The 26,345-nt window shown below is 44.5% G+C and overlaps 1 protein-coding gene across 1 annotated transcript in view; it reads left to right on the top strand.

Annotated features, from left to right (window-relative positions):
• The window catches only part of HTR3B (5-hydroxytryptamine receptor 3B), a 90,571-nt gene extending 64,523 nt beyond the window's left edge, over nucleotides 1-26,048 (top strand). Inside the window, exons 5-11 of the mRNA XM_018058924.1 lie at nucleotides 10,006-10,050; nucleotides 10,515-10,624; nucleotides 11,600-11,769; nucleotides 12,276-12,433; nucleotides 23,860-24,070; nucleotides 24,457-24,639; nucleotides 25,816-26,048. Coding sequence (XP_017914413.1) covers nucleotides 10,006-10,050; nucleotides 10,515-10,624; nucleotides 11,600-11,769; nucleotides 12,276-12,433; nucleotides 23,860-24,070; nucleotides 24,457-24,639; nucleotides 25,816-26,048 — 1,110 coding nt within the window. The remainder of the gene's footprint in view (nucleotides 1-10,005; nucleotides 10,051-10,514; nucleotides 10,625-11,599; nucleotides 11,770-12,275; nucleotides 12,434-23,859; nucleotides 24,071-24,456; nucleotides 24,640-25,815) is intronic.

Below are 26,345 nucleotides of genomic sequence, written 5' to 3'. Positions count from 1 at the left end.
ACATCAGCTTTGAGTAAGAGACGGAGACAGGTTTCTAGGTCTCTCCTCATCCTTCTGCTTTCTGACTTCATATTGATGAAGGTAAAGTAGAATTGCTCCGACTTTCCTTTACAGGCTTATTTGGAGATAAGGGAAAGGAGTAAAGTTTTTATATTAATATTTTCCCTTGGAACAACAATATCAAATTGAGGTTTTTTTTAGAAGTTTAGTCTTTATTACAAAAACACAGTAATCACTGAACGACTTACTGAAAACCGGGGCAAAGTAGTTAACATTCACCAAATAATTTGACACCCTGAAAGCTTGAGATTATCATTGCTGTAAACTATAAAAAACACTAGGCCTCTGCAAGAACTTAATGCATCATTCCATCGATGACAGTGAACTTGGAGCTTCTGGTCTGGCAATGCTTAGTTGCCCACATGACATCTGAAATCCAGATCTGTCCGCATAAGTGCAAAGAAATGCCCTGTAGGCCAAAGCCTTGAGAACAATGCAGTTCATGCCACTCCACTCCTTGTTACCTACCCAGTACCTCAGGGCAACTGACAATTTTAGATCACTTACATAACAGTCACATCAAGAGATGAGAATTATTAATATCTTTTGAAATAGTGTTTTTTTTTAAATGTTTCACTTGTCTGAACTAGTTGAAGGTATCAAATTTGAATTTTTGGTCTAGCTCTTCCCACCTTAATAAGAGAAAACAAATCATAGCCATTATAATAGGTAAGGAGAACACTATTATTTTTTCAAAGATAATGCTTTACTCCACTGTTGTGAAATATACTATATTTTACAAGAATGTGTTAGACATATCATTTTATTGGATATGGAAAACTTGTCTTCTGAACTATGTAAAACCTTACATTCCATCCCTCTAGTTTCATCCCTATCTCCTGTCTTGACTTTATCTTCTACGTGTACTCAATGTTACAATGAACCTGAACTTCTTGGGTCTGGCCTGTATCCTGTTCATTCTGCCGTTTCCTCAACTGAATGCGTCTTCTTTATCATTCTCCATCTACAAAAGATTATAGCCCTCAAATCTCAGCTCCTAAAAGAAATTTTACTCAATTCTCCAATCTGGCAGCAATGTCTCCTTCCTTTGAATACAATGAAGTATGTATATTTCTTCATGCACATAGCTGACTGTTAAAATGACACATTATGCCGCTGTTGTTTAGTCACTAAGTTGTGTCCAACTCTTTGCAACCCCATGAACTGCAGTCCGCCGGGCTCCTCTGTCCACGGAATTTTCCAGGCAAGAACACTAGAGTGGGTTGCCATTTCCTTCTCCAGGGGATCTTATCAACCCAGGGATTGAACCACCATCTCCTGCGTGGCAAGCAGATTCTTTACCACTGAGCCATCTGGCAAGCCCCAAATGTCTCATACCCTAATGTATCAATAGCTACTTGAGGGACTTCCCTGGTGATCCAGTGGTTAAGACTTCACCTTCCAATGCAGGGGGTGCCAGTTCAATACCTGGGGGAGCTAAGATCCACGTGCCTTGTGGCCAAAAAAAAGACATGAAACAGAAGCAATATTGTAGCAAATTCAATAAAGATTTAAACATAACCTATATCAACAGTAATAATAATAATTATTATTATTATTATTTAAAAATAGCCACTGGAGGGAAGGGTTTTCAAACTCAGGATCCTATTTACCACAATATTCAGGACAATATATCTTACTTCGGGCTTCCCAGGTGGCTCAGTGGTAAAGAGCCTGCCTGCAAAGGCAGGAGACATAAGAGATGCCAGTTCAATCCCTGGGTCAGGAAGATCCCCTGGAGAAGGGTATGGCAACCCACTCTAGTATTCTTGCCTAGAGAATTCCATGGACAGAGGAGCCTGGTGGACTACAGTCCATAGGGTTGCAAAGAGTTGGAAATGACTGAAGTGACTTCACACACACACACACACACACACACACACACACACACACACACACACACACCTTCCTTCAAAGCTAGCTGTGTAGATATTTGCCTGATCAGTTAATCAGGATATGTGAATTCAATTCTAGAATCTTTATGAATGACTTAGTCTTTGCAAATGTCTATATTACATTCAGGTGGGCTGATCCTTAGGTTCGTTCCAGAAGCATGACTGGTTTGAAGAACTTGAGGAAAATTGCTCACAGATTCTGCTCAGACAAGGACATTCCCAATGTGAATAGATAACTTGCTGGATGCATCTGCCAGCAGCTGAACTGCTGGCAACTTTTGTTTAGAGTGAAGAGCTTTCAGCCCAGCTTTCATCTCTGCACCTCGCTTTCATTATAATGTTTTGCCTCCTGTTTTATTTACATGAAAGACTACAGTCTCGTCTTAGAATTTCTGGGTATTATGAGTACCTTAGGGAAATCTGATTATAGAGATAATCTACTCAACAGTGAAGAGTTTCCATTTGTTTCTATTGAGTTTTGTCAATTCCGAATCACAGATACCTTTGTATTCCAGTCCATTGACTAGAGCCTCCCAGCCAGACGTTGAGGCATCTGTTTCTATAGTCTTCAGAACTGGGAAAGATAAATAAGAATGTGCCGGGAATTATCTGTATATTTGCTAACCACCAATTTAGATCTAAATAGACTCCCTCTGTTAGGAAGACTAATGAATTCCAATTCTCTGAAATATCCTTTGCTTTTAACAAGCAGGATGGAAGGTATCTAAAGAAAAAAAAAAAAAAGAGAGAGATACACAGAGGGAAAAGCTGTGAATAATGCCACCAGAGAACCAATTATGTTCACCAGCTGGCATTGAGAAACTTGTTTCTCTTGATGAAAAAAAAAAAAAAAAAGACTTCAGTTTTAGCCTCAAACTTCTTTTTGACATTGTGTTCTTTAGGGCTGAATAACCAGTCCTCCCAGACACCCCCTCTAAGATGTTAGGAAAAAAATCCTGAACACTATTATTATGTGTAGCATGACAAAGGGATGGGCAGAAAGAGAGAAACAAGCCAAGGCATCAACATGGCAGTTAATAAGAACCAAACTGGATATAATGACAGTGGAAAGGAAACATTAGGATATAGAGACCTTCCTCTCCAGCCACGTGACTGAGTCAGCAGGATACACAGTGGGGAAGACACTGGTCCAGACACTTTGTAGATGTAAAGGTGCATTTGTTAGGAGAGAGTAGTGAAAAGCTGTATTATTTGGTAATGGAAACTACACTCCGGACCTTTTCTCCCTACGACGAGGGGACCCTCGTTGACTGGAACTAAGCCTATATACTCTCAGACACTCAGTCTGTGTCCAACTCTTTGAGACTCCCTTGGCAAGAATACTGAAGTGGGTTGCCATTTTTCTCCTCCAGGGGATCTTCCCGACCCAGGGATCAAACGTGTCTCCTGGATTAGCAAGAGGATTCTTTACCACTGAGCCACCTGGGAAGCAACTAAGCCTAGAATGGAGTCTTTTTGTGCTTTCATGGGTGAGACATGATCTATCTCAGGCTGTCTCAGCCAGTGAAACTTGGAAGAAAGAGGTGTGCCCAACCTGGAGCTCTCACTAGAGGTCTTATTTTTTTAAGTCTTTATTGAATTTATTTCAATGTTGCTCCTGTTTTATGTTTTGATTCTTTGGCCACAGGTAAGCTCCCTGCCCTGAGCCCCACAGAGCTGATATTGGTTGGGAGTCCCCTCTGTCCCTCTTCCAAGCTGTTTCTTAGGGAAATGCTGTGAATTCAGTGTTTTCACGTTGTACAATCAGTCCTGGAGGACTGCAGATATTTGCGGATTGAACCAACTCTGCATCGAAAATATTTTTATTTATTTATTTAGCCATACCCAGCAGCTTGTGGGATCTTAGTTCCCTGACAGGGATTGAACGTGGGTCCTCCAAAGTGAAAGCATGGAGTCCTAACCATTAGACCAAAAATATACATATTTTTTAAATTCCAGAAAGTTCCAACAAATAAAACTTGAATTTGCCTGCCATGCACTGACAACTATTTACATGGCATTTATATTGTATTGGGTAATTATGAGTATTCTAGAGATGATTTGGGCTTCCCAGGTGGTGCTAGTGGTAAAGAACCCATCCGCCAGAGCGTGAGACACAAGAGATGTGGGTTCAGTCCCTGGGTCAGGAAGATGCCCTGAAGGAGGGCATGGCAACCCCTGCCAGTATTCTTGCCTGGAGAATCTCATGGACAGAGGAGCCTGGTGAGATACAGCCGATGGGGTCTCAAAGAGTCAGACGCAACCAAAGCAAATCAGCAATTATAGCACAGAGATGACATAAAGTATACAGGAGACTGTGTGTAGGTTCTATGCAAATACCTCTCCGTTTTATACATAAGGAACTTGAGTATCTGTAGATTTTGGTAACCAAGAAGGTTTTGGAGCCTCTGGAGCCAATCCCCCATGGATTCTGAAGGACAAGTGTATACCATTTTAAAACCTGCTTTTCCCAAGTATCTGTTTGAGATTCACAAAAATCTGTAGAGCAAGTATACTCAGGCTAGCCTTTGTTGAACAACTATAACGGGGTTACTGTATTTGTGAACCATCCTTTTTTTCTAAAGGTACCTAGAAATATTTATGCAATAACAACTTGCTTTCTTGATTCCAGAAAAGGGGAACTTTAAAAGTTTATTGTTTCTCTTTCAAACTATGCCACCCTCTGTGCACACCTGTATAGTCTTGAGTATTGCACACTTCCAGGTGCACCCCCTCCAAAGAGCAAATATCAATAGCACCTCCCTAGCCCCACCCAACCTGGACTGAGAACAGTGGTAGTCTTGACCCTATGCACAAACATCATATATCTTTGATGTGGTTGGATAATTCCCTGGAAAATTAATTTAATTTATGTATCTTGTTCTAGGGAAGAAAATGGACCTGTTTATTTGCTTTCATGCCATAACTCCCCAGCTCCATTGTTTTACTGAAACTGGTATTATACTTAATATTACAGAAGTACAAATGTTACTTAAATGACTCTTTACCTTTGAACCAAAATCAACAGGAGGAGCGTTTCACATTTTATTTTACATATTTTCATCTTGGATCTTCTATATCTCTATTCTCTTTGAATAATGCAACTTTTAATGATGGATTGTAAAAGTGAAAAAGTTGCTCAGTTGTGTCCAACTCTTTGCGACCCCACACAGTTCATGGAATTCTCCAGGCCAGAATACTGGAGTGGGTAGCCTTTCCCTTCTCCAGGGGATCTTCCCAACCCAGGGATCAAACTCAGGTTTCCTGCATTGCAGGCGACTTCTTTACCAGCACAAGGGAAGCCCAAGAATACTGGAATGGGTGCCCTATCCCGTCTCCAGGGGATCTACCTGACCCAGGAATCGAACTGGGGTCTCCTGCATTGCAGGCAGATTCTTTACCAACTGAGCTATCAGGGAAGCCCATGGGAAGAAATGGATTTATCTGTAGTCTGTATCAGCCTTCTTACTTATACATTCCCTGGAAATGTTTTCAACAGTGTGGAGATTCCTTAAAAGACTGGAAATAGAACTGCCTTATGACCCAGCAATCCCACTGCTGGGCATACACACTGAGGAAACCAGAATTGAAAGAGACATGTGTACCCCAATGTTCATCGCAGCACTGTTTATAATAGCCAGGACATGGAAGCAACCTAGATGCTCATCAGCAGATGAATGGATAAGAAAGCTGTGGTACATATACACAATGGAGTATTACTCAGCCGTTAAAAAGAATACATTTGAATCAGTTCTAATGAGTTGGATGAAACTGGAGCCAATTATACAGAGTGAAGTAAGCCAGAAAGAAAAACACCAATACAGTATACTAACGCATATATATGGAATTTAGAAAGATGGTAACAATAACCCTATATGTGAGATCAGCAAAAGAGACACAGATGTATAGAACAGTCTTTTGGACTCTGGGAGAGGGAGAGGGTGGGATGATTTGGGAGAATGGCATTGAAACATGTATATTATATATTCATATAAGAAACAAATCACCAGTCTAGGTTCGATGCAGGATACAGGATGCTTGGGGCTGGTGCACTGGGATGACCCAGAGGGATGGTACAGGGAGGGCTTCTCCCTCCTCCCTCCTGGAGGGGGGTTCAGGATGGGAACACGTGTACACCCGTGGCGGATTCATGTTGATGTGTGGCAAAACCAATACAATATTGTAATGTAATTAGCTTCCAATTAAAATAAATAAATTTAAATTTAAAAAAGTAAACAACAACAAAAATTGTTTCCTTTTTCTCTATTAATACATTTTTTAAATGGCAACTCTATTGATGTATAACCTAACTACAAAATTCATCTATTTAAAGTATACAGTTCAGTGGTTTTAGTATATTCACCAGAGAAGGCAATTGCACCCCACTCCAGTACTTTTGCCTGGAAAATCCCATGGACGGAGGAGCCTGATGGGCTGCAGTCCATGGGGTCGCTAGAGTTGGGCACGACTGAGCGACTTCACTTTGACTTTTCACTTTCATGCATTGGAGAAGGAAATGGCCACCCACTCCAGTGTTCTTGCCTGGAGAATCCCAGGGACGGAGGAGCCTGGTGGGCTGCCGTCTATGGGGTCGCACAGAGTCGGACACGACTGAAGCGACTTAGCAGCAGTAGCAGCAGCAGTATATTCACAGAGTTGTGCAACCATCACCAATATCTAATTTCAGAGCATTTTATCACTTCAAAAAGAGCCTTCATACCGTTAGCAGTCACATCCTGCATCCCATCCCCACCAGCCCTAGGCAAACGCTAATCTAATTTTTACCTCTATAGATCTGCCTATTCTAGACATTTCATATAAATGGTATCTTACAATAAATGGCCTCTTGTGACTGAATTCTTTCATTTAGCATAAGGTCTTCAAGAGTCATCTATATTGTGGCATATATCATATTTCATTACTTTTTAGTGCTGGAAAATATTCTATTGAATGGACATATACTAATTTTGTTCATCCATTCATCAGCTGATGGGCATTGGCTTATTTTTACTTTTTAACTGCTGTGAACATTCCTGTACAGGTTTTTTTAAGTGTGTGGACTTGTTTTCAAGTCTCTTGATTATTCACTTAGGAGTGGAATTGCTCGGTCATATGTTAACTCTAAATTTAACATTTTAAGGAACTACAATACTGTTTTGCAAAGTGGCTGCACAACTTTAAAATCCCACTAACAATGTATGAGGCTCCAATTTTCAACATTCTTCCTAACACTTGTTATTTTAATTTTCTTCATCCTAGTGGGGTAGAGTGGTATCTCATTGTGGTTTTGATTTGCATTTCCCTAATAACTAATGATGTTGAGCATCTTTTCAAGTGCTAATTGGCCACATTTGTATATTTCTTTTGGAGAAATATCTATTCAAGTCCTTTGCTCATTTTTTTTTCAAATTTGTATTGGAATATAGTTGATTTACCATATTGTATTCATTTCAGGTATACAGCAAAATGATTCAGTTATACATATACATACCTATTCTTTTTCAGATGCTTTTCCCATTTAGGTTATTGCAGAATATTGAGTAGTCATTTAAAAAATTTTTTTGGCCGCACAGCACGTGGGATCTTAGTTCCCTGATCATTCAAACCCATACCTCCTGCATTGGAAGTTCGGAGTCTCAATCACTAGACTGCTAGAGAAGTCCCTAAATAATTATTTTTGCTGTGGTAAAATACACATAATATAAAATTTACCATCTTAGCCATTTTTTTAAGTGTGCAGTTCAATGGCACTAAGTACATGCTCATTGTTGTACAATCATCACCACGTCCATCTCCAGAACTCTTCATCTTCCAAAACTGAAACTCTCTACCCATTAAACACTAACTCCCCGTTTCCCAGCCCCTGGCAACCATCATTCTGCTTTCTGTCTCTCTGAATTTGACTGGCTTAAGTACCTAGACTTAGTGTATGCTGGAATCCCCTTGTCCTTCTGTGACTGGCTTACTTTGTGACTTAGCATAAAGACGTCAAGTTCATCCATAGTGTAGCACGTGTCAGAATTGCCTTTCTTTTAAAGACGGAGTAATATTCCGTTATATGTATGCACTACATTTTGTTCATTCATCCCTCCACTGATGGACACTTGTGTTGCTTCCACCCCTTGGCAGCTGTGACTAATGCTGCTGTGAACACGGATGTGCAAATATCTGTCCTAGTTCTTGTTTCCAGTTCTTTTGGGTAAACGCCAAGGAGTGGAATTGCTGGACCGTGTAGTAGTTCTACTTTTAAGTTTTTACGAATGGCACACTGTTCTCCATAGCAGCTGCACCATTTTACGTTCCCAACAATAGTGCACAAGAATTCCAATTACCCTCACCAACACTTATTTTCTGCTTAAAAAACAAAGTAGCCATCCTAATGAGAGTGAAATGGTATTTCATTGTGGATTTTGATTTGTATTTCCCTAGTGATTAGAGATTGTATAAGCCAGCTCTAACTCTGACTGCCATAACAAATATCATAGACATGGTGACTGAAACAACAGACATTTATTTCTCACAGTTTGGGAATCTGGGAAGTTCAAGATCAAAGTTCTGGCCAATTTGGTTCCTAGTAAAAGTTGTCTTTCCAGCTTGCAGATGGCTGCCTTCTCACTGTGTCTTCATATGAAGGAGAAAGAGATCATTCTCTCTTCCTCTTTTTCTAAGGCCACCAAGCCTCTTGGAAGAGGGCCCACCCTTGTGACTTCATTTTACCTTAGTTATCTCCTGAAAGTCCTATCTCCAAATACAGCCATATATGATTTTGGAAGAACACAGTTTGGTCCATAGCTATGATGCTGAGCATATTTTCTTGTGTTTATTGCCATTTGAATAAGTACTTTGGACAAATGTCTGTTCAAGTCTTTTGTCCATTCTTATATAAGGATTTTGGTTTTGAGTTGTAAAAGTTCTTTAATATTCGGGATAATAACCCTTTATCAGCTATATGATTCACAAATATTTTCTCACATTCCATGAGTTTCCTTCTCACTATATTATGTTCTTTGATGCTCATTTTAAATTTTGATTACTTATCTTTATTGTTGAGCTATAAGAGTTCTTTATATATTCTAGATACAAACCCCTTACTAGCTATGTGATTTGCAAGTATTTTCTCCCACACTGTGGATTGTCATCGACTTCCTGTCATTTGACTTGAAAGCACAATAGTTTTAAATTCTGATGAAGTCCCATTTACTTCTTGTCTTGTTGCTTGTGCTTATGGTGTCTTATCTAAGAAATTATTGCCTAAGTCAAAGTCATGAATATTTACTCCTATGTTTTGTTCCAAGAGATTTGTAGTTTTAGCTCTTACGTTTAGGTTTATGATCCATTTTGAGTTAATGTTTGAATGTGATATGAAATATTCCTTTTCTTTTAATCCCTAAGAACATAGTAACTATAGCATGTTTTTGTTTTTTTTTTACTAGATTCAATATGAAAAAAATTTAATGAAGAGGATTTTTTTTGTTTTGCGGGGTCTTTGCCTTTTTAATTGCTGATTCATTGTAGAATGGGGAAATCACATCTGTTTATATCAGCAAAAATATACCTCACTTGGATTAAGCTCATTCAGTCTGTTTTATAAGCAGAGAAATCCAAACATAAGGTAACAACAGGAAAGGCTGCCAATGGCAATTGAAATATTAATAATACTCATTCAAAGATTAGGAATAACATCTTAATTACAGATAAGAGCTTGGTCTCATGTTTTTAGTCCAGAATTGTCTATAACTATATATCATCTTTTAGTCTGATTAATGGCAGAGTAACTATTAAAGTAGGAAAGAGATTAGCAAATCATTTAACATGTCAAGTGCAGTTAAAGCATCATTTTGTCATAGATAATGCAGTAAAGCTTATAGCAACAGGTGTATGTAATAAATAACTGGGACTACTCAGATCTTAAAGAGTCAAGGTAATGTTTTTAAAATCAACATTATTTACTTGGATGCAATTTTCTTCCTCTAAATTGTCATACTGTTGAATTGGGCTTTGATTTACTGACTCTCTAAGATTTGGTGTGTATTTAATCTTTGCTTTGCAGGATACACAGAATCAAAAATTAAAGACAAGCATATGGTATCGTGAGGTAAATGATTATTTTTTTTTCCTTCTATGCATGCTGGACTCCTGAAATTGATCTGCTGAAAAATGTAATTATTTGAAAGAATAGATATTATCTTTTTTTTTCTTTTTTTGGCTACACCATGTGGCATATGTGGGATCTTATTTCCCTGACCAAGGATCAAACTCATGCCCCCTGCAGTGAAAGCTCTAAGTCTTAACCACTGGATTGCCAGGGAAGTCCCAGGAATAGATATTATCTTTCCTTTTAAAGTTCCTTACATATGTTCCTGATTTATTAGAATCTGAGTAAGATATATGGCTGTTGTTTCTGATTAGGGCAAACATCTTTAGGAACTGGGTGAGAAGTCCTCTCCCCTAACAGATAGTAGCAACAGGCTGATCAATTGAGTTATTCATTCAAATTCCTCTTCAGTTCTTTGATGGGGCTGACATTGCCTCTTTGTGACATTTTCTTTTTGGCTACAGGTTTGGGATGATGAGTTTTTATCCTGGAACTCCAGCATGTTTGATGAGATTAGAGAGATCTCTCTACCTCTAAGTGTCATCTGGGCCCCTGATATCATCATAAATGAGTAGTAAGTGTGTTGGGTTGTGTTTCTGTGGGGTGTAGACTGCTTAGAATACTCAAGCCAGTTGCTGCTGCATTTCAGACATTGTTACTATTTTTTGTTTCTCAACTTGAAGAGGGGCTGCATTGTTGGGAGCATTCAGGTTAGCAGTATCAAAGCCATGAGTTGACATCATTTAAGATACAGTGTGTGCGTGCATGCTAAGTCCCTTCAGTCGTGTCCAACTCTTTGCAATCCCATGGACTGTAGCCCACCAGGCTCCTCTGTCCATGGAATTCTCCATGCAAGAGTACTCGAGTGGGTTGCCATGCCCTCCTCCAAGGGGATCCTCCCAACCCGGAGACTGAATCTGCATCTCTTCCATCTCCTGCGTTGGCAAGCAGGTTCTTTACCAATAGCGCCACCTGGGAAGCCCTTTAAGATAAAGATTTGATTGCTGCTGCTGCTGCTAAGTCGCTTCAGTCGTGCCCAATTCTGTGTCACCCCATAGACAGCAGCCCACCAGGCTCTTCTGTCCATGGGATTCTCTAGGCAAGAATACTGGAGTGGGTTGCCATTTCCTTCTCCAATGCATGCATACATGCTAAGTTGCTTCAGTCGTGTCCGACTCTGTGTGACCCTATGGACAGCAGCCCACCAGGCCCCTCTGTACATGGGATTATCTAGGCAAGAATACTGGAGTGTGTTGCCATAGCACCACCTGGGAAGCCCTTTAAGATAAAGATTTGATTGCTAATGCTTGATGTTGCCCTTGGATTATATCTGTGTTTTAACAGTAGCAAGTGAGTTGGCCCATGAGGCTGTCATCGCTGAACCGACGTTTGCCAGATGACTGTCTCATGGACAGTGTGATTCAGTCTTTGCACTTCTGGGCTAGTCTGGGATGATATATGGTCACTACCATCTCATAATCAGTTCTGTTTACGTATTACATGACGAAAGCTCACTCTGTAACAACAAGATCTCTTCTGTTTCACACAGTGTGGACATTGAAAGATCACCTGACCTTCCCTATGTCTATGTGAACTCATCTGGGACCATTAAACACTCCAAGCCCATCCAGGTGGTCTCTGCATGCAATTTGGAGACATATGCTTTTCCATTTGATGTCCAGAATTGCAGCCTAACCTTCAGTAGCATTCTGCACACAGGTAAGTCATGAGAAGTATAGTCTGCTAGTGGGCAAACGCACTTGTGCTGGGTGGGCACACAAAGGTGAAATTATGTTATGTGGCCCCTCAATTGATTTTATTTTTGCACATAACTGGCTTTTTGTAAATCTAAAATCTTGCCGTTATTTGGCTCCTGGTGCAATTCAGACTAACCACAGTACTGTGCCCAGAGATAGGGCCCTTTGTTGCTGTTGGTTTGAAAACACAATATTAGGCCTCCATTGCCATTGAGAACGTTACAGAATTCTCATTCTACAGACAATGGAGTGCAAACCCTCAGTTCATAGCTGCTTTTTTTTCACGACCAGAAAGTTTTTGTTCCTCATCATTACCCCTAATTCAAAATGGTATATTGAACCCCATCTCAGTAAGACTGTCCATATGGGAGCAAGAATTAAAAGGAAGGGTTTTAATTGGGAATTAGAAAAGTAGGTTGTCTTTGGTGCCTGTTTCTATGGGAAATCAACTGTTTCTGTTATTTTCAGTGGAAGATGTAGACCTGGCCTTCCTGAGAAGCACAGAAGACATTACACATGACCGAAAGGCATTTTTGAATGACAGTGAATGGGAACTTCTTTCTGTGTCCTCAACCTACCGCATCCTGCAGAACAGCGCTGGAGATTTTGCACAGATTCAGTTCAATGTAGGTTCCACCCCTCTTCCTGTCCCTGTTGCCCACTTCTGTGCAGACTTTCACCTCCCCTATCAGGCTGGGCAATCTCTGCTTTCCTGCATCTTCTCATTTGTATCACCTAAGCACAGCTCTTTTGGATGGCTGCAGACATCTATTTGCATCTGAGCCCAAAGGTTCAGCCTTAGATCCTGGACTCCTGCTGGAGTGGTTACATTCATGAACATAAAGAGGATGGTTTTCAGACACAGAGCCCCGAACCAGCCACTGCAGCAGGAGTCCTCACGCCTTTCAGCACATATAACATTCTCACTTCTAATTGCTACTGAGAAGCAAAAAGAAAGAAAGAAGAAACTCACACACAGCAACCAAACTTAGGAGAAAAATGTCTCTTCAGTATGAATGTCCTGTGTGACATTAAGCAAATTATTAATTATTCCAGATGCAAATGCATAAAATTATCATATTATTAACTTAAGTTTCCTGAGGGATTAGCTAACCTGTCACCAGCAGGATCCTCAGAGACCACTGGTAGTTTCCAGATCTGAGAAGTACAACTGCTCAGCACGGACCTGATAAGAACCCAGGCTTCTCAGATGCACCACCAGGAATGCTTTTGGCTGCATTGTTCCTGGGGAAATGTGTCCACTAGGTGCCTGGAGCGGGCAGTGGGGAGCAGGACAGTGAAGCCTGCTGCTTTGCAGTCCAGGGGCACCGTTCCTCCTTCCCTCCTGACAAACCATCCTGACATGTGGTCTGCAGCAAGTTTCTGCAGCCAGTAGACTTGTCATTAGTGTTCAACCCTGTTTTTCTGCACAAAGTCAGCTAGTGATGGTGGTAGCTGGGGGGGTGGGAGGGACCTTCAGACCAGGTAATCTGACTGAAAGCTAGAGGCTACAGACAGGTCAGGATTAAGTACAGCTGAATTCTCCTAGAAACAAACCTTTTGAATAAGAAGGAAAAAATTAGACTACACTAAGGTGCTATGGTTACAATGGATAATTACCTGCTAAGGAGGATGGTGGTGGTGAAATAAGCAATTATTGAGGGCACAGAAACCCTCCATTGGTTAGAAGGTGTGGTATGCAGTTTTCTAGTAAAGCACTTGTTAAAACAAGGCCTCTTAAATACAGCTGTGATTTGAACCTGACTGATGCATAATGCTGGGCACCAGCTAACCCCAATTCACTCCTTCCTTGCGGTAGGGCTTGAGTCCTTGCCTCTTCTACTTGGTTTTTTAGCAAAGCTTACATTGTGGCTTGTTTGTCCACTTTTTTACCGAAGGAAAGGGAGGGGGGGCGGTGGAAAAGAAAGCTTTTTTAATTTCAATGAGTTTCTTGGCTCAGAGTAAACACCTCATTAATTTTAAAGATATCAGCCTGCAAACATTATTAATGCAGCCCGAATAATGGAGAGCATTAAAGGGAAATGTGAGGGAGTAGCACGTGCAAGGTGGAACACAGTCACCTACCAAGCACTCCGGAGAAGGCTGCACACACCATTACCTACACTGCACGGAGGAGACAAACAAAGACGGGAGAAGGGGCAGGCAAGCCGGAGTGTGGGAGTGCGCGCGCACACACTCGCTCCCCATCTCTCCATAGTGCAGCCGCTATTTGTAGTTACATGTCACCCTCTACCCTAAATATCGTCTTCTCAATGGTGGTCAAGTTTTTCTGTGTCCTAGCTCCATTTTAAATATGATGAGCACAGGCATAAAATATTGTTAAAGAGAGGAGAGGCTTCCCTGAATCACAGGGAACAGGTCCGCGTTTCTTTGCTGTCTTCCCCGCCATGCTGCTTCTCCATTCAGTGTTTCCGCTGAGGGCAGCCGGAGAGGGCAGTGAACCGATTTCTTGCTCTGGGAGCTTTTCCCAGGGTTCTGTTGCCGTGCGGGCTACAGTGGGTTGTTTGGGTGGGTGGGGGGTTGCCTTCCACCCTGGCCCTCGGGAGCAGAATCCTGAGAAGAGTCGCCGATACTGCTTGGTGAGGCAGGGAGCCGAACTCAGGGACAGTTCTGCAGCTCTGGAAGACAAAGTAGACTGAGTGACTCTCCAGGTCAGTTCTTCGCCCCCTTGACCTCTCCCAGCCTCCACGACTCCCCTGTTCCCGCTACGTGCACAGTGATGGCTCGTGTTCTCTTCGTTGCTCCATGCCAGATATCCAGCTCTGAAGTGAGTAGTCAAGTCACCTTGGTCTCCGTCAACAACCTTTAGGCAATGATGTGAAATTCAGAGCCCAGTTTCCTGCCCACATTGGACCCGCTGGGGTCCTGACAGCAAAAGGCCAGCTTCCTCTTAATCTAATCACCTGCTGTGTCCCCATCCTGGCTGCCCAGCATGGGGTTGGGGACAGATACAGCAGAGTTCAGTTCAGTTCGGTCACTCAGTCATGTCCGACTCTTTGCGACCTCATGAATCGCAGCACGCCAGGCCTCCCTGTCCATCACCACCTCCCGGAGTCCACTCAGACTCATGTCCATCGAGTCTGTGATGCCATCCAGCCATCTCATCCTCTGTCTTTTACTTCTCCTCCTGCCCCCAATCCCTCCCAGCATCAGAGTCTTTTCCAATGAGTCAACTCTTCACATCAGGTGGCCAAAGTACTGGAGCTTCAGCTTTAGCATCATTCCCTCCAAAGAAATCCCAGGGCTGATCTCATTCAGAATGGACTGGTTGGATCTCCTTCAGTCCAAGGGACCCTCAAGAGTCTTCTCCAACACCACAGTTCAAAAGCATCAATTCTTCGGCGCTCAGCCTTCTTCACAGTCCAACTCTTACATCCATACATGACCACTGGAAAAACCGTAGCCTTGACTAGAGGGACCTTTGTTGGCAAAGTAATGTCTCTGCTTTTCAATATGCTCTCTAGGTTGGTCATAACTTTCCTTCCAAGGAGTAAGTGTCTTTTAATTTCATGGCTGCAATCACCATCTGCAGTGATTTTGGAGCCCAAGAAAATAAAGTCTGACACTGTTTCCACTGTTTCCCCATCTATTTGCCATGAAGGGATGGGACCAGATGCCATGATCTTCGTTTTCTGAATGTTGAGCTTTAAGCCAACTTTTTCACTCTCCACTTTCACTTTCATCAAGAGGCTTTTGAGTTCCTCTTCACTTTCTGCATAAGGGTGGTGTCATCTGCATATCTGAGGTTATTGCTATTTCTCCCGGCAATCTTGATTCCAGCTTGTGCTTCTTCCAGCCCAGTGTTTCTCATGATGTACTCTGCATAGAAGTTAAATAAGCAGGGTGACGGCAGAAGAAGGAACAAAGATCTAAATGCATGTTCCGCTTGGGCCTGATGTACACGCTGCCGCTGACACTGAATCAAATGCTTCGGGTGCCCGCTGGTTCCTGCTAACGCGCCATCTGTGTGTGGCTCCAGGACGTGTATTGTTGATCAGAGAGCACCGCTGACACCTTGGAGTCAGGCTGCATTCCACAGGGAGCCCAGAGCAGAGGCACAGACGCTGTGTGCAGCCTGGTGCCCGAGCCAGCGGCCACGGGAGGGGAGGCTTCCTTCAGTACACTGTTGGAGGCGCTGGTTCCCCGAAACAGGATGAGCATTCAATTTCTGTACGGCAGTGCCTTTTTTTAAGTTATTTTATCTATTTATTCACGGCTGCGCTGGGTCTTCGCTGCTGCATGGCTGCCACTCTCTGGTTGGTGTGCGCTCGGGCTTCTCATTGCTGGGGCTTCTCTTGTGGAGCTCGGGCTCCAGAGTGCTCGGGCTTCCGAAGTTGCGGCTCACCGGCTCTAGAGCACAGCTTCAATAGTTGTGGTGAATGGGCTTTGTTACTCTGTGGCACGTGGGATCTTCCCAGACTGGGGATCAAACCTGTGTCTCCTGCATTGGCAGGCGGATTCTTTACCACTGAGCCACCGGGGAAGCCCGTGTCTGGCACTGTTTTGTTTCTTTTCTGTTTTCTAAAGAATGATGGTAGAAGTATGGGGTAGTAGAAATGATACTTGAGAACTCTTGTTGGATGCAAGGGCTTCCCAGGTGGTGGTAGTGGTAAAGAAGCCGTCTGCCAAGGCACAAGACATAAGAGAGGCCAGTTTGATCCCTGAGTCAGGAAGATCCCCTGGAGGAGGGCATGGCAACACACTCCAGTATCCTTGGACATAGGACTCAGCAAGCTACAGTTCATGGGGTTGCAAAGAGTTGGACACGACTGAAGTGACTTAGCCTGCATGCATTGGATGCAAACTGGCAGACAGTTGTGGGAACAATAGTGAGCCCTGACCCCAGATATCCTCTCCCGGAGTAAATGCTCATGTGAGCAGGAATTGGGAGACCTATAGGAGACTCCTAGAAAAATGAAGAGGGGCATTTGTGGAAGGAATATGCCTCATGTATCCTATTTTTCAGATGCAATATTCCTTTCTAGATTAGAGTAGATTAATTTTGTTGAGATATCGATTGAATGCAGCTCATAAACTTGATAGAAGATCCTTCCAAGCTCTACAGGTCACTCCAGAGAGAGAGAGAGAGAGAGAAAGAGAGAATTTGGACCCCTAGAAACCCTCCAGGGTGAATCATGGACTTTCTGCTAAACCAACTCGACCCATGGTCTAGATCCAAGAAGCTCTCACTCTTGCACAAGGATCTTACTTAAATGGCAGCAACTTTCCTGTTCTTTCTGAATTGGGAATGTTGGGAGGGGCTTGGGAGAGGAGGAAAATGGGCTTCTGTATGAAGCGTGAGTCTGGGCGTCAAAATTCCAACTATGTCATAAAGACGGTCATGCAAAATTGAGTACTGGTGGGGTCTATCATCAAGGAGGCAATTAGAGGCTAACCTTGGGGCCTATTCCATCTCCAAGGAGCTCTCCTCACACACATTCTGAATTAGATTGATCTCTTTCATTAACATCAATAGGCTCCAAATACCTTTGTGTACTTATTATTACCTGGCTTTAATGGATAATGAAATTGTGGCATAATATTGCTAACACCTGAAGGGTGTCTAATGGAGAACACGGACTGAAACTAAAGTGCTTTTTCTTCCCTTTCTGTGGAATTTAAAGGCACCAGCTCCTTTAGTCCATTAGAAATGATGGGCTCTAGGTAGGGGCAGTTCTGCAGAGAGCAGTGTCTTGCCGAGCTGGTGATGTACCATTCCGCTGGCATACGGGGGTCACTGCCTCTGACATGAGCTGCAGAGAAGTGGCCCCCAGAAGACTGACTTCAAGAGGGGAGCCCCACTTTGGGCTCACTCCACTCTCTTACCCATTGGAACTAAAAGAACCATTATTAGCAGACTCTAATACAACTCGACACACCTCTTTTGAGTTCTTATCCTGTGCCAAGCTCATTGCTAAGCACCAAGGACACCAGCATGAATAAAACAAGACTCTAGGTTCCTATCATGGGCCTCAAAATCTGCCCAAGGAAGCATGATAACCGCGACCACAAAAACCAAGCACTGAGTCTGTATTAGGCACCATTTTAAAAGTTTCTGTGTTTAATCCTTACATCTCTACAAGATGGGGACTCCACATATCCACATTTTTACAAGTGGTTGAATTGGGGTGCAGAGAACTTAAGCAATTTACCAAGGATAACAGGTGACTGGTGGAACCAGGACTTGACTGACACACAGCTAAAGAGAAGCAGTATGTTCCAGTCCATTTTGTGACATTTTCCCACTGTGTGTTACTGGCCAAGTCGCCTGTACCCATTTTTTAAAAAAATTATTTATTTATTTTATTTATTTGGCTGCACCAGATCTTAGTTGCAGCAGGCAGGATCCTTTAGTTACAGCATGCCAGATCTAGTTTCCTGACCAGGGATCGAACCTGGGCCCCCTGCATTGGGAGCCTGGCCTCTTAACCACTGGGCCACCAGGGAAGTCCCCACCTGATTAGTTTCTTCGGGTTGCCATAACAAAGTACCACTTTAAGACAATAGAACTTTCTTCTCTCGTAGTTCTGGAGGTCAGAAGCCTGTAAGCAAAATGTAGGCAGGGTTGGTTCCTTCTGGGCACTCTGAGGGACAGTCTGCTTCTTGCTTCTCCTTTAACTTTTGGTGGTTGCTAACAATCTTGGCTTCCCTGGGCTTGTAGGATGCGTCACTCCAATGCCTGCCTCCATCTTCACATGCTTACAAAGGTATTATCCTTTGTATGTCTCTTCTCTTCTTCTTACAGGGACACCAGGCATATTGGCTTAAGGGCTCACTCTGTTCTGTAAGACCTCATCTTAACTAATTTCATTTGCAATGATCTCATTTCCAAATAAGGCTGTATTCTGAGCTTCTGGAAGGACATGAATTTTGGGGAGCATTATTCAACCCAGTGGAGCTTCCGAGGAGGCTCAGTAGCAAAGAATCAACTTCAGTGCAGGAGACACAGGTTCCATGCCTGGGTTGGAAAGATCCCCTTGAGAAGGAAATGGCAACCCATTCCAATATTCTTGCCTGGAAAATCCAATGGACAGAGGAGCCTGGCAGACTGTAGTCCATGGGGGTCACACAAGAGCTGGACAGAACTGGTGATAAACAACAGCATTCAACCCAATAGAGTCTGCCACATTTTGACTCCCCCAAATTCATATCCGTCCCACCTGCAGAATATAGCCACCCTATCCCAACATCCCAAATATCTTAACCCATTTCAGAACTGATTCTAAGACCAAAAAGTAGTGAAGTGTTAGTCACTCAGTTATGTCTGACTCTTTGTGACCCCATGGAGTGCAGCCTGCTAGGTTCCTCTGTTTATAGGATTTTCCAGGCATGAATGCTGGAGTGGGTAGCCATTCCCTCCTCCTGGGGATCTTCCTGATCCAAGGATCAAGCCTGGGTCTCCTGCATTGCAGGCAGATTCTTTACAGTCTGACCCACCAGGGAAGCCCTCTAAGATGAAAATATCATCTAAATATAAACTCAGAAAGTCCCAAATGTTATCATCAAATCAAGTATAGACTCTGGGTATGGTCCATTCTGGGGCAAACTTCTGTCTGCAGGCCTGTGAAACATCTGACTGTCAGAATCTGGTTCCTGATCCCATAAGACATGGGGTCAGGAGTCAGGGGCAAGAGCGGGGACCTGTCCTGTCAGCAGTTCTAACTCTAATATTTAGGATTGTGCCTGACATCTGTTCATGCTCAATTCATGTTTCTTGAACATGAGCATAAAGGGCTTTGAGGATCAAATGAGATCATGGGAATAAAACATTTCTCAAAACTGTGGGATAAAATTAGAGTTTCTTTAGGCTGCACTGGGCTTGTAGCGAAAAGTAGACTAGTCCATAGGTAGTATTGCCCCCAAATCATCCTAAAGAAAAAGGTGGGTCCTTTGTTCTTGAAGGAAAGCAAAACTACAGGTACTGTTTGATCCATCTTAAGAACTGGCTCATCCTTGCTAAAAGGCAGAAGAATGGATGAAGTGGTTTTGGAAGGCCTAAGTTTACGATTTTATGTCAGCTTATAACTTATACAATTTTTTGAGTTGGAGAACTTTCTGCTTTATCTCACAGCCCAAGCTAATTGTCTACCCTTGTCTACCTGTTTCCTTTCTTCTTTCAACTACTCTCGATATCCAGTGAGGACTATCCTCACATTGAGACTGGCTACATAAATTTGTGGGGCTTCATGCAAAGTGGAAATGCAAGGTCCCTTGCTTGAAAATTATTAGAACATCAAAATGACACCAAGCCAAGCATGGGGCCCTTCTAAGTGCAGGACTCCCTACGACTGCATGAAGCCAGCCTGCCTTCCAGCCTCTCAGTTCTTGCCATGCCTCTTCCCTGACACCTTGCGGAACACGCTGCTGCTGCTGCTGCTAAGTCGCTTGAGTCGTGTCCGACTCTGTGCGACCCCAGAGACGGCAGCCCACCAGGCTCTCCCATCCCTGGGATTCTCCAGGCAAGAACACTGGAGTGGCTTGCCATTGAGGTTCGGTGAAATTGCACTTTCTTGGGAACCAGGGACCCTAAGGAGCCACACTGCTCCTCTTTGGTTCTGACCCAGATTTCTATTCACTCTCAGCATCAGCCTCTGGGTGGAGAGGAATCGTCTCAGCATGTGCTATTTACGTGGGGACTTTATTTAAAGAGTACAGCAGCTGATCTCAATTGTACCCAAGATGCTTGGCGAGGCAAAAGTAAACTGTTTTTTAAAAACGGGGAGAAAGTCAAGGCTTGGAGAGGTTTGATGCCATCCAGAGTCCCTTAAACCAGCACATGGAACGGAGGGGCTCAGGGCCTCTGCTGTTCTTTGACTCTAAGTCTGGGCTCTCTTTGCTTAACCAAACATGCCTGCTTGTGCTTCTCTTTGGGGTAGCATTCTTATTCTCTTCATCTCCTTCATGTAACGTCCACCGTGAAGTCTCGGGGGGGTCTTCTTGCTTCTACCCTCCAGAGACAGCAGACTCGGTCGCCCCCCATCCCACAGCCCAGGTGGGGCCCACCACGCAAGACCTCGTGTGGACTCTGGCCCTGAGCTCCCTTCTCCCCACCCCACCTACCGCGGCCACGCCTGGCACAGCACGACAAGGCAAGGAGAGATGCAGGGTTTTGACAGTTCATGGTTTTTCTTGTTGACTGCACTTTGGTAGAGATGTATTTTAACCAAATGATGCAAAACAGTGAGTGTCACTCTGGTTTACATGTTTGCAGGCAATTAAGTTTAATGCGGAAGACCACAGTCAGACTACAGTTGGCCAAATGGCCCTGGTCTACTGAGCTCCACTGAGTCAGGATATGCTCCCAGACCCAAAGGCTGAGGAGCCCTGACTCCCACCAGCAAGGTGACATCTCCTCTCACCCAGCCAGGCTCCTCCCCCACCACCTTCTACTCCGTCTATGCAATTCTTTTCCAGGCAGGGAGGCCAAGGTGAGAGAGAAGACCCTGAATTCAGCTTAGAGGTCTGATCAAACTGAGAGGGGGCTGTCTGGGAAAGGGCTCAGAGCTTGGAACCAGAAGGTGCATGGGCACATCCCGTTTACTCAGCTTACTTACGGGGCTGAGCCTTATTTTCAGAAATCTATAGAGTAGGATGCCATACTACCTGCCAACAAACTCACACTGAGTATTAAATAACTCACATTCCACGTGAAAAAGGGTCTAGCACACTTTCTGACATGCAGAAATCATTCAGTTGTTTGGTGAATCAGAGAAATGGGAGGTTTCAGACTTTTTTTTTTTTTTTCTCAAATCTAGCAGCACAGGGCTCAGAACATTCATTTGTTTAGTGAACATTTATTGAATGTGTGTGTGTGTGTGTGTGTGTGTGTGTGTGTGTGTGTGTGTTTAGTTCCGGAGTCATGTCCAACTCTCTCTGACCCCATGGACTATAGCCCGCCAGGCTCCTCTGTCCATTGGGTTCTCCAGCCAAGAATACTGGACTGGGTTGCCATTTCCTTTAGGGGATCTTCCCAAATCCAGGATCAAACCCATGTTTCCTGCATTGGCAGGTGATTCTTTACCACTGAGCTACTGATCAGTTCAGTACAGTCGCTCAGTCATGTCCGACTCTTTGTGACCCCATGGACTGCAGCACGCCAGTCTTCCCTGTCCATCACCAACTCCCAGAGCTTGCTCAAACTCATGCCCATCGAGTCGATGATGATGCCATCCAACCATCCCATCCTCTGTCATAAAATAGGCATTATTTTTGCCCCCATGAGAGATTAAAAATTACTATTCTCACCCTCAAAGGGTCCACAGTCTGATGGGGACAGCAGCCCTGTCATATCCTGTTTCTCTCCAGGAAGGATGAGAATAGGTTTTGTGTTCATTATAGACACGTCCTATGACCATCCCAGAGAAGCTGGGTGTAACAAAATGCCAGTGGCTCTCACCGTAATGTTATGAGACTTAAATTCTCAGCTATAAGACTTCTCTCACAGCCCAGTGGTTAAGAATCCACCTGCCAATGCAGGGGACACAGGTTTGTTTCCTTGCCTAGGAAGATCCCACATGCCACAGGGCAGCTGAGCTCCTGCACCACAACCACTGAGCCTGCGCTCTAGAGCCCGCAGGCTGCAACTAACGAAGCTCACTCACCCTAGAACCTGTGCTCTGCAACGAGAAGCCCGCACACCGTGACTGGAGAGGAGCCCACGCTCGCCGCAACTACAGAAAGCCTGTGGGCAGCAACGAAAACCCAGCACAGTCAAGAAATAAATTAATTAATTAAAAAGAAAAAATTCCCGGCTACCGGACCAGCTCTCTGCCCAGCCATGCTGGGGGCCCTGGTGGATCTCTGCGGTTGCCCCACTTCACAGCTACTTTTGCTCTTGGAGGCTGGACTGCAACCTGCAGAGATGGGAGCCCTGGTCCAGTTTGGGAGCAGCAGGCAGGGGGAGCAGTGGCTGGAGGTTGGAGGGAGGGGGAGACCGAGTGACGAGTTTATCTTTCCATTTCTCCCCGCTCCAAGGAGCCTCCACCCGCGGGCCGGGCTCCTAAGAGGATGCCACGGGTCCCCCCAGCCTCCTCTCCCCTCAGGTTCAACCACATTGCCGGCCCCGGGCCCCTTCAGGCCTACAGGTAGGAACAGCTCAGCCAGTGCCCCAGTCCCTGGGGGCCTGCCCTCCTCCTGTGATCGCCGTATGTCCCGCCCACCTCTTGTCAAGCCCGCCTCAGCCCTCCTAGTTTCATTGTGCCATCTGCTCCTAGCCAGTCTCTGACACACACACACACAGGCACTAAAGTGTGTGCATTCCAAGTAAGAAGAGAGACTAAACCAGAACCAGTGTCATATTTTGCAAACTAAGTGGTTTAAGAAGAAAGATTTTGGATGTGAGACCTGATTTTAAAACAGTTTCTCACTCTCCAGCTATGTGAATTTGGACAAGCCATTTAGTCTCTAGGATCCTCTGTCTCCTGGTTAAAATGGATGTTATAATACTCAGCCCCCAGAGTTGCAGTGAGGACTAAAGAAGACAAATCATATGAAACGCTTAGTCCAGTGCCTGGCACACAGCAGGTGCTAAATAAATGGTGGCTTCTTCTTCTTATAATTATGAATAATATTATCCATATTAGTTATGCAGAAGAGCTTAAAGGATCACCCTGCCCCACTATTTTCTAAACCACAAAATAACCTTCTGTTTCCAAACTACATAGAGGGACTCCCCTGATGGGCCAGTGGTCAAGAATTTGCCTTGTAATGCAGGGGACACAGGTTCAGTCCCTGGTGGAGGAACTAAGATCCCACATGCACCTCAACTACTGAACCTGTGCTCTCTGGAACCAGTGGGCTGCAAATACCCTACACACCACAACTAGAGACTTCGTGTGCTCCAGTGAAAGATCACACATGTGATCACATGTGCTGCAGCTAAGACCCGACACGGCTAAATAAATAAGTTTTTAAAAAATAAAAATAAATTATGTAGACTTTTCATGTTATGTAAAAATGCTGGGACGGCAGTGTTCTTGGCTAGTCCATTGGCTTGGACCCTCTTGTCAACAGACTGCTTGTCCCTGCCCAGGTGGTGATTCGCAGGCACCCTCTGGTCTACGTGGTGAGCCTGCTGATCCCCAGCATCTTCCTGATGCTCGTGGACCTGAGCAGCTTCTATCTCCCACCCACCTGCCAAGCCAGGATTCTGTTCAAGACCAGCGTGCTGGTGGGCTATACCGTCTTCAGGGTCAACATGTCTGACGAGGTGCCAAGGAGTGCAGGGAGCACCCCTCTGATTGGTGAGCAGCCCCGGGGTCACCAGGCCTTTAAAAAAATTATTCATTTATTTTTCACTGTGCTGGACATTCATTGCTGCACATAGGCTTTCTTTAGTTGAGGGGAACAGGGGCTACTCCCTAGCTACAGAGCGCAGGCTCTAGGCTGGTGGGTCCAGTAGCTGCTTCGCTGGGCTCAGTTGCCCCAGGGCATGTAGGATCATCCAAGACCAGGGATGGAACCCATGTCCCCTGCGTTGGCAGGTGGATTCTTAACAACTGGACCACCGGGGAGTCCAGGCGCCCGTCTGGCATTACTTCTGTCCAAGATCTGATGTTGCCTTTCAGACAGGGAAGCAAGGGGCCCAGAGACTCCTGCTAACCCCACCTCCGCTGTCTCCTTCCCTCAGGGGTCTTCTTCACGGTCTGCATGGCCTTCTTGGTTCTCAGCTTATCCAAGTCCATCCTGCTGGTCAAATTCCTCTATGATGAGCAGTGCAGCCAGCAGGAGCAGACCCTCCTGTGTCTTCGAGGGGACACAGAAACCGACCAGCCTCAAATGGATCCCGGGGCCCAGCTTGCTGGGGTAGCAGGTTTGTGAGAAGCCTTGAGGTCCCCGTTTGTCTCACTTGATCACTCAGCCCCAGTGCCCACAGGTGGAGCAGTAGCCAAGAATCACTGTGTGAAAAAATGGAAACATCTGCTTCTTAGCCTCTGCCCTGCATTTTACATCAACTCTCTGGAGACAAGACAGTCTTCTGCTGGCTCTTTGGAAAGCCCCATGTTAGCCTAGAGATCAGCCCCTCAGTCCCCTTAGCTAGTTTTATTTACCAGTTTGGAGCCACCGACCTCAGAATAGCAGAATGCCTGCACACACATGCACGCACACACACATGCACAAATAGTTTGTATACATTTGGGTTCTAGTTGCCAAATGTGCAGAAATATACAGGTCATCCCAGTGCCCCCTTTGGCAGAACTTACACTAAAACGGGAGTAATACAAACATGAGTATGGCCCCTGGGCAAGGATGACATGCAAAGGCATGAAGTGGTACCTATTTTTACTGTGTTTTTTAAAATTATTTATTTTTAAGGAGAATAATTGCTTTACAATGTTGTGTTGGTTTCTGCCATACAACAATGTGAATCAGCCATAAGTATACACATGCCCCCTCCCTCTCGAACCTCCCTCCCACCTCCCACCCCATCCCACTCCTCTAGGTTGTCACAGAGCACCAGGTTGAGCTCCCTGTTACACAGCAACTTCCCATTAACTTTACTGTATTCTTGAAAGTCAACAAGACGCTATAGTCCCAAAGTTCTCATCGCAAGAACAAAAATCTGTAACTGTGTGAGATGATGGGTGTTACCTAGGCTTATCATGGTGATCATCTCACAGTATATACAAGTATTGAATCATTATGTTGTATGCTTGAAACTAATATGATGATGCATATCAATTATACCTCAGTTTAAAGAAGAACCATTCCTGCCCTAAGGCTCTAAGTCAACAAGGGCTGTGCTACCTCAGAAAAATCTCCCAGAAGGATGTAACCTAGACTCATCACCCTGCTTGCCGTGTTCTCCAGGGTTCCTTCAGCACAGCCTTGCCTCCCCTCAGTGGGTAGGGAGAGAATCCCCAATCTTCCAGCCCACTGGCCACTTGCCCTCAACCTTCCTTGAAGGATAAGGCCATTGGCTTCGATGGAAAGGCAGGGGGAGCCATGGTGTCCCCTGGCTCACCTACAGTATCTTCCTCTCACACAGAGTCCTCCGTCTGTCAAGAGTACCAGGCCCCATCAGGGACCCTGATGGAAGTCTGGTCCCAGCTTCGATCCATCGGCAGCTACTTCCAAACCCAGGACCAGGTGGACCGACAGGAGCTTGGGTGGCTGGCCCTCCTGGAGCGCTTTGACCGCCTGCTCTTCCAAAGCTACCTTGTTGTGCTGGGGCTCTATGCCATCACCCTGAGCTCCCTCTGGGTGTCGTGGAGTGGCTAGGAAGACCCAGGGTTGCTAGTGTCCATCCATGGGCTCTCCTGGCACTTGGGGAAGGCTGAACATTTTTTCGGGGAATATTGGAAGGAGAGGAACGGTGAGTTAAAAAGCTCTCCAGCCCCCAGAACACACATCATCTAATGAGCTATTGAATGACCAAGGAGTAATACGCTCATGATGAAAATGCATAAACAGTGTGAGGTATCCAGGGAAAAGTAAGCCTGGCTTCTTACCCCGTTCACTCCCTAGAAGGGACCACCATTAGCAGCCTCTTTCAGAAAATTTCTAAGCACATGCAAA

The sequence above is a fragment of the Capra hircus genome, chromosome 15 (genome assembly GCF_001704415.2).
Source record: "Capra hircus breed San Clemente chromosome 15, ASM170441v1, whole genome shotgun sequence".
In the NCBI taxonomy this organism is placed as follows: domain Eukaryota; kingdom Metazoa; phylum Chordata; class Mammalia; order Artiodactyla; family Bovidae; genus Capra; species Capra hircus.
The sequence above is the reverse complement of the archived record's forward strand: the minus strand, read 5'-3'. Positions and strand labels throughout refer to the sequence as shown.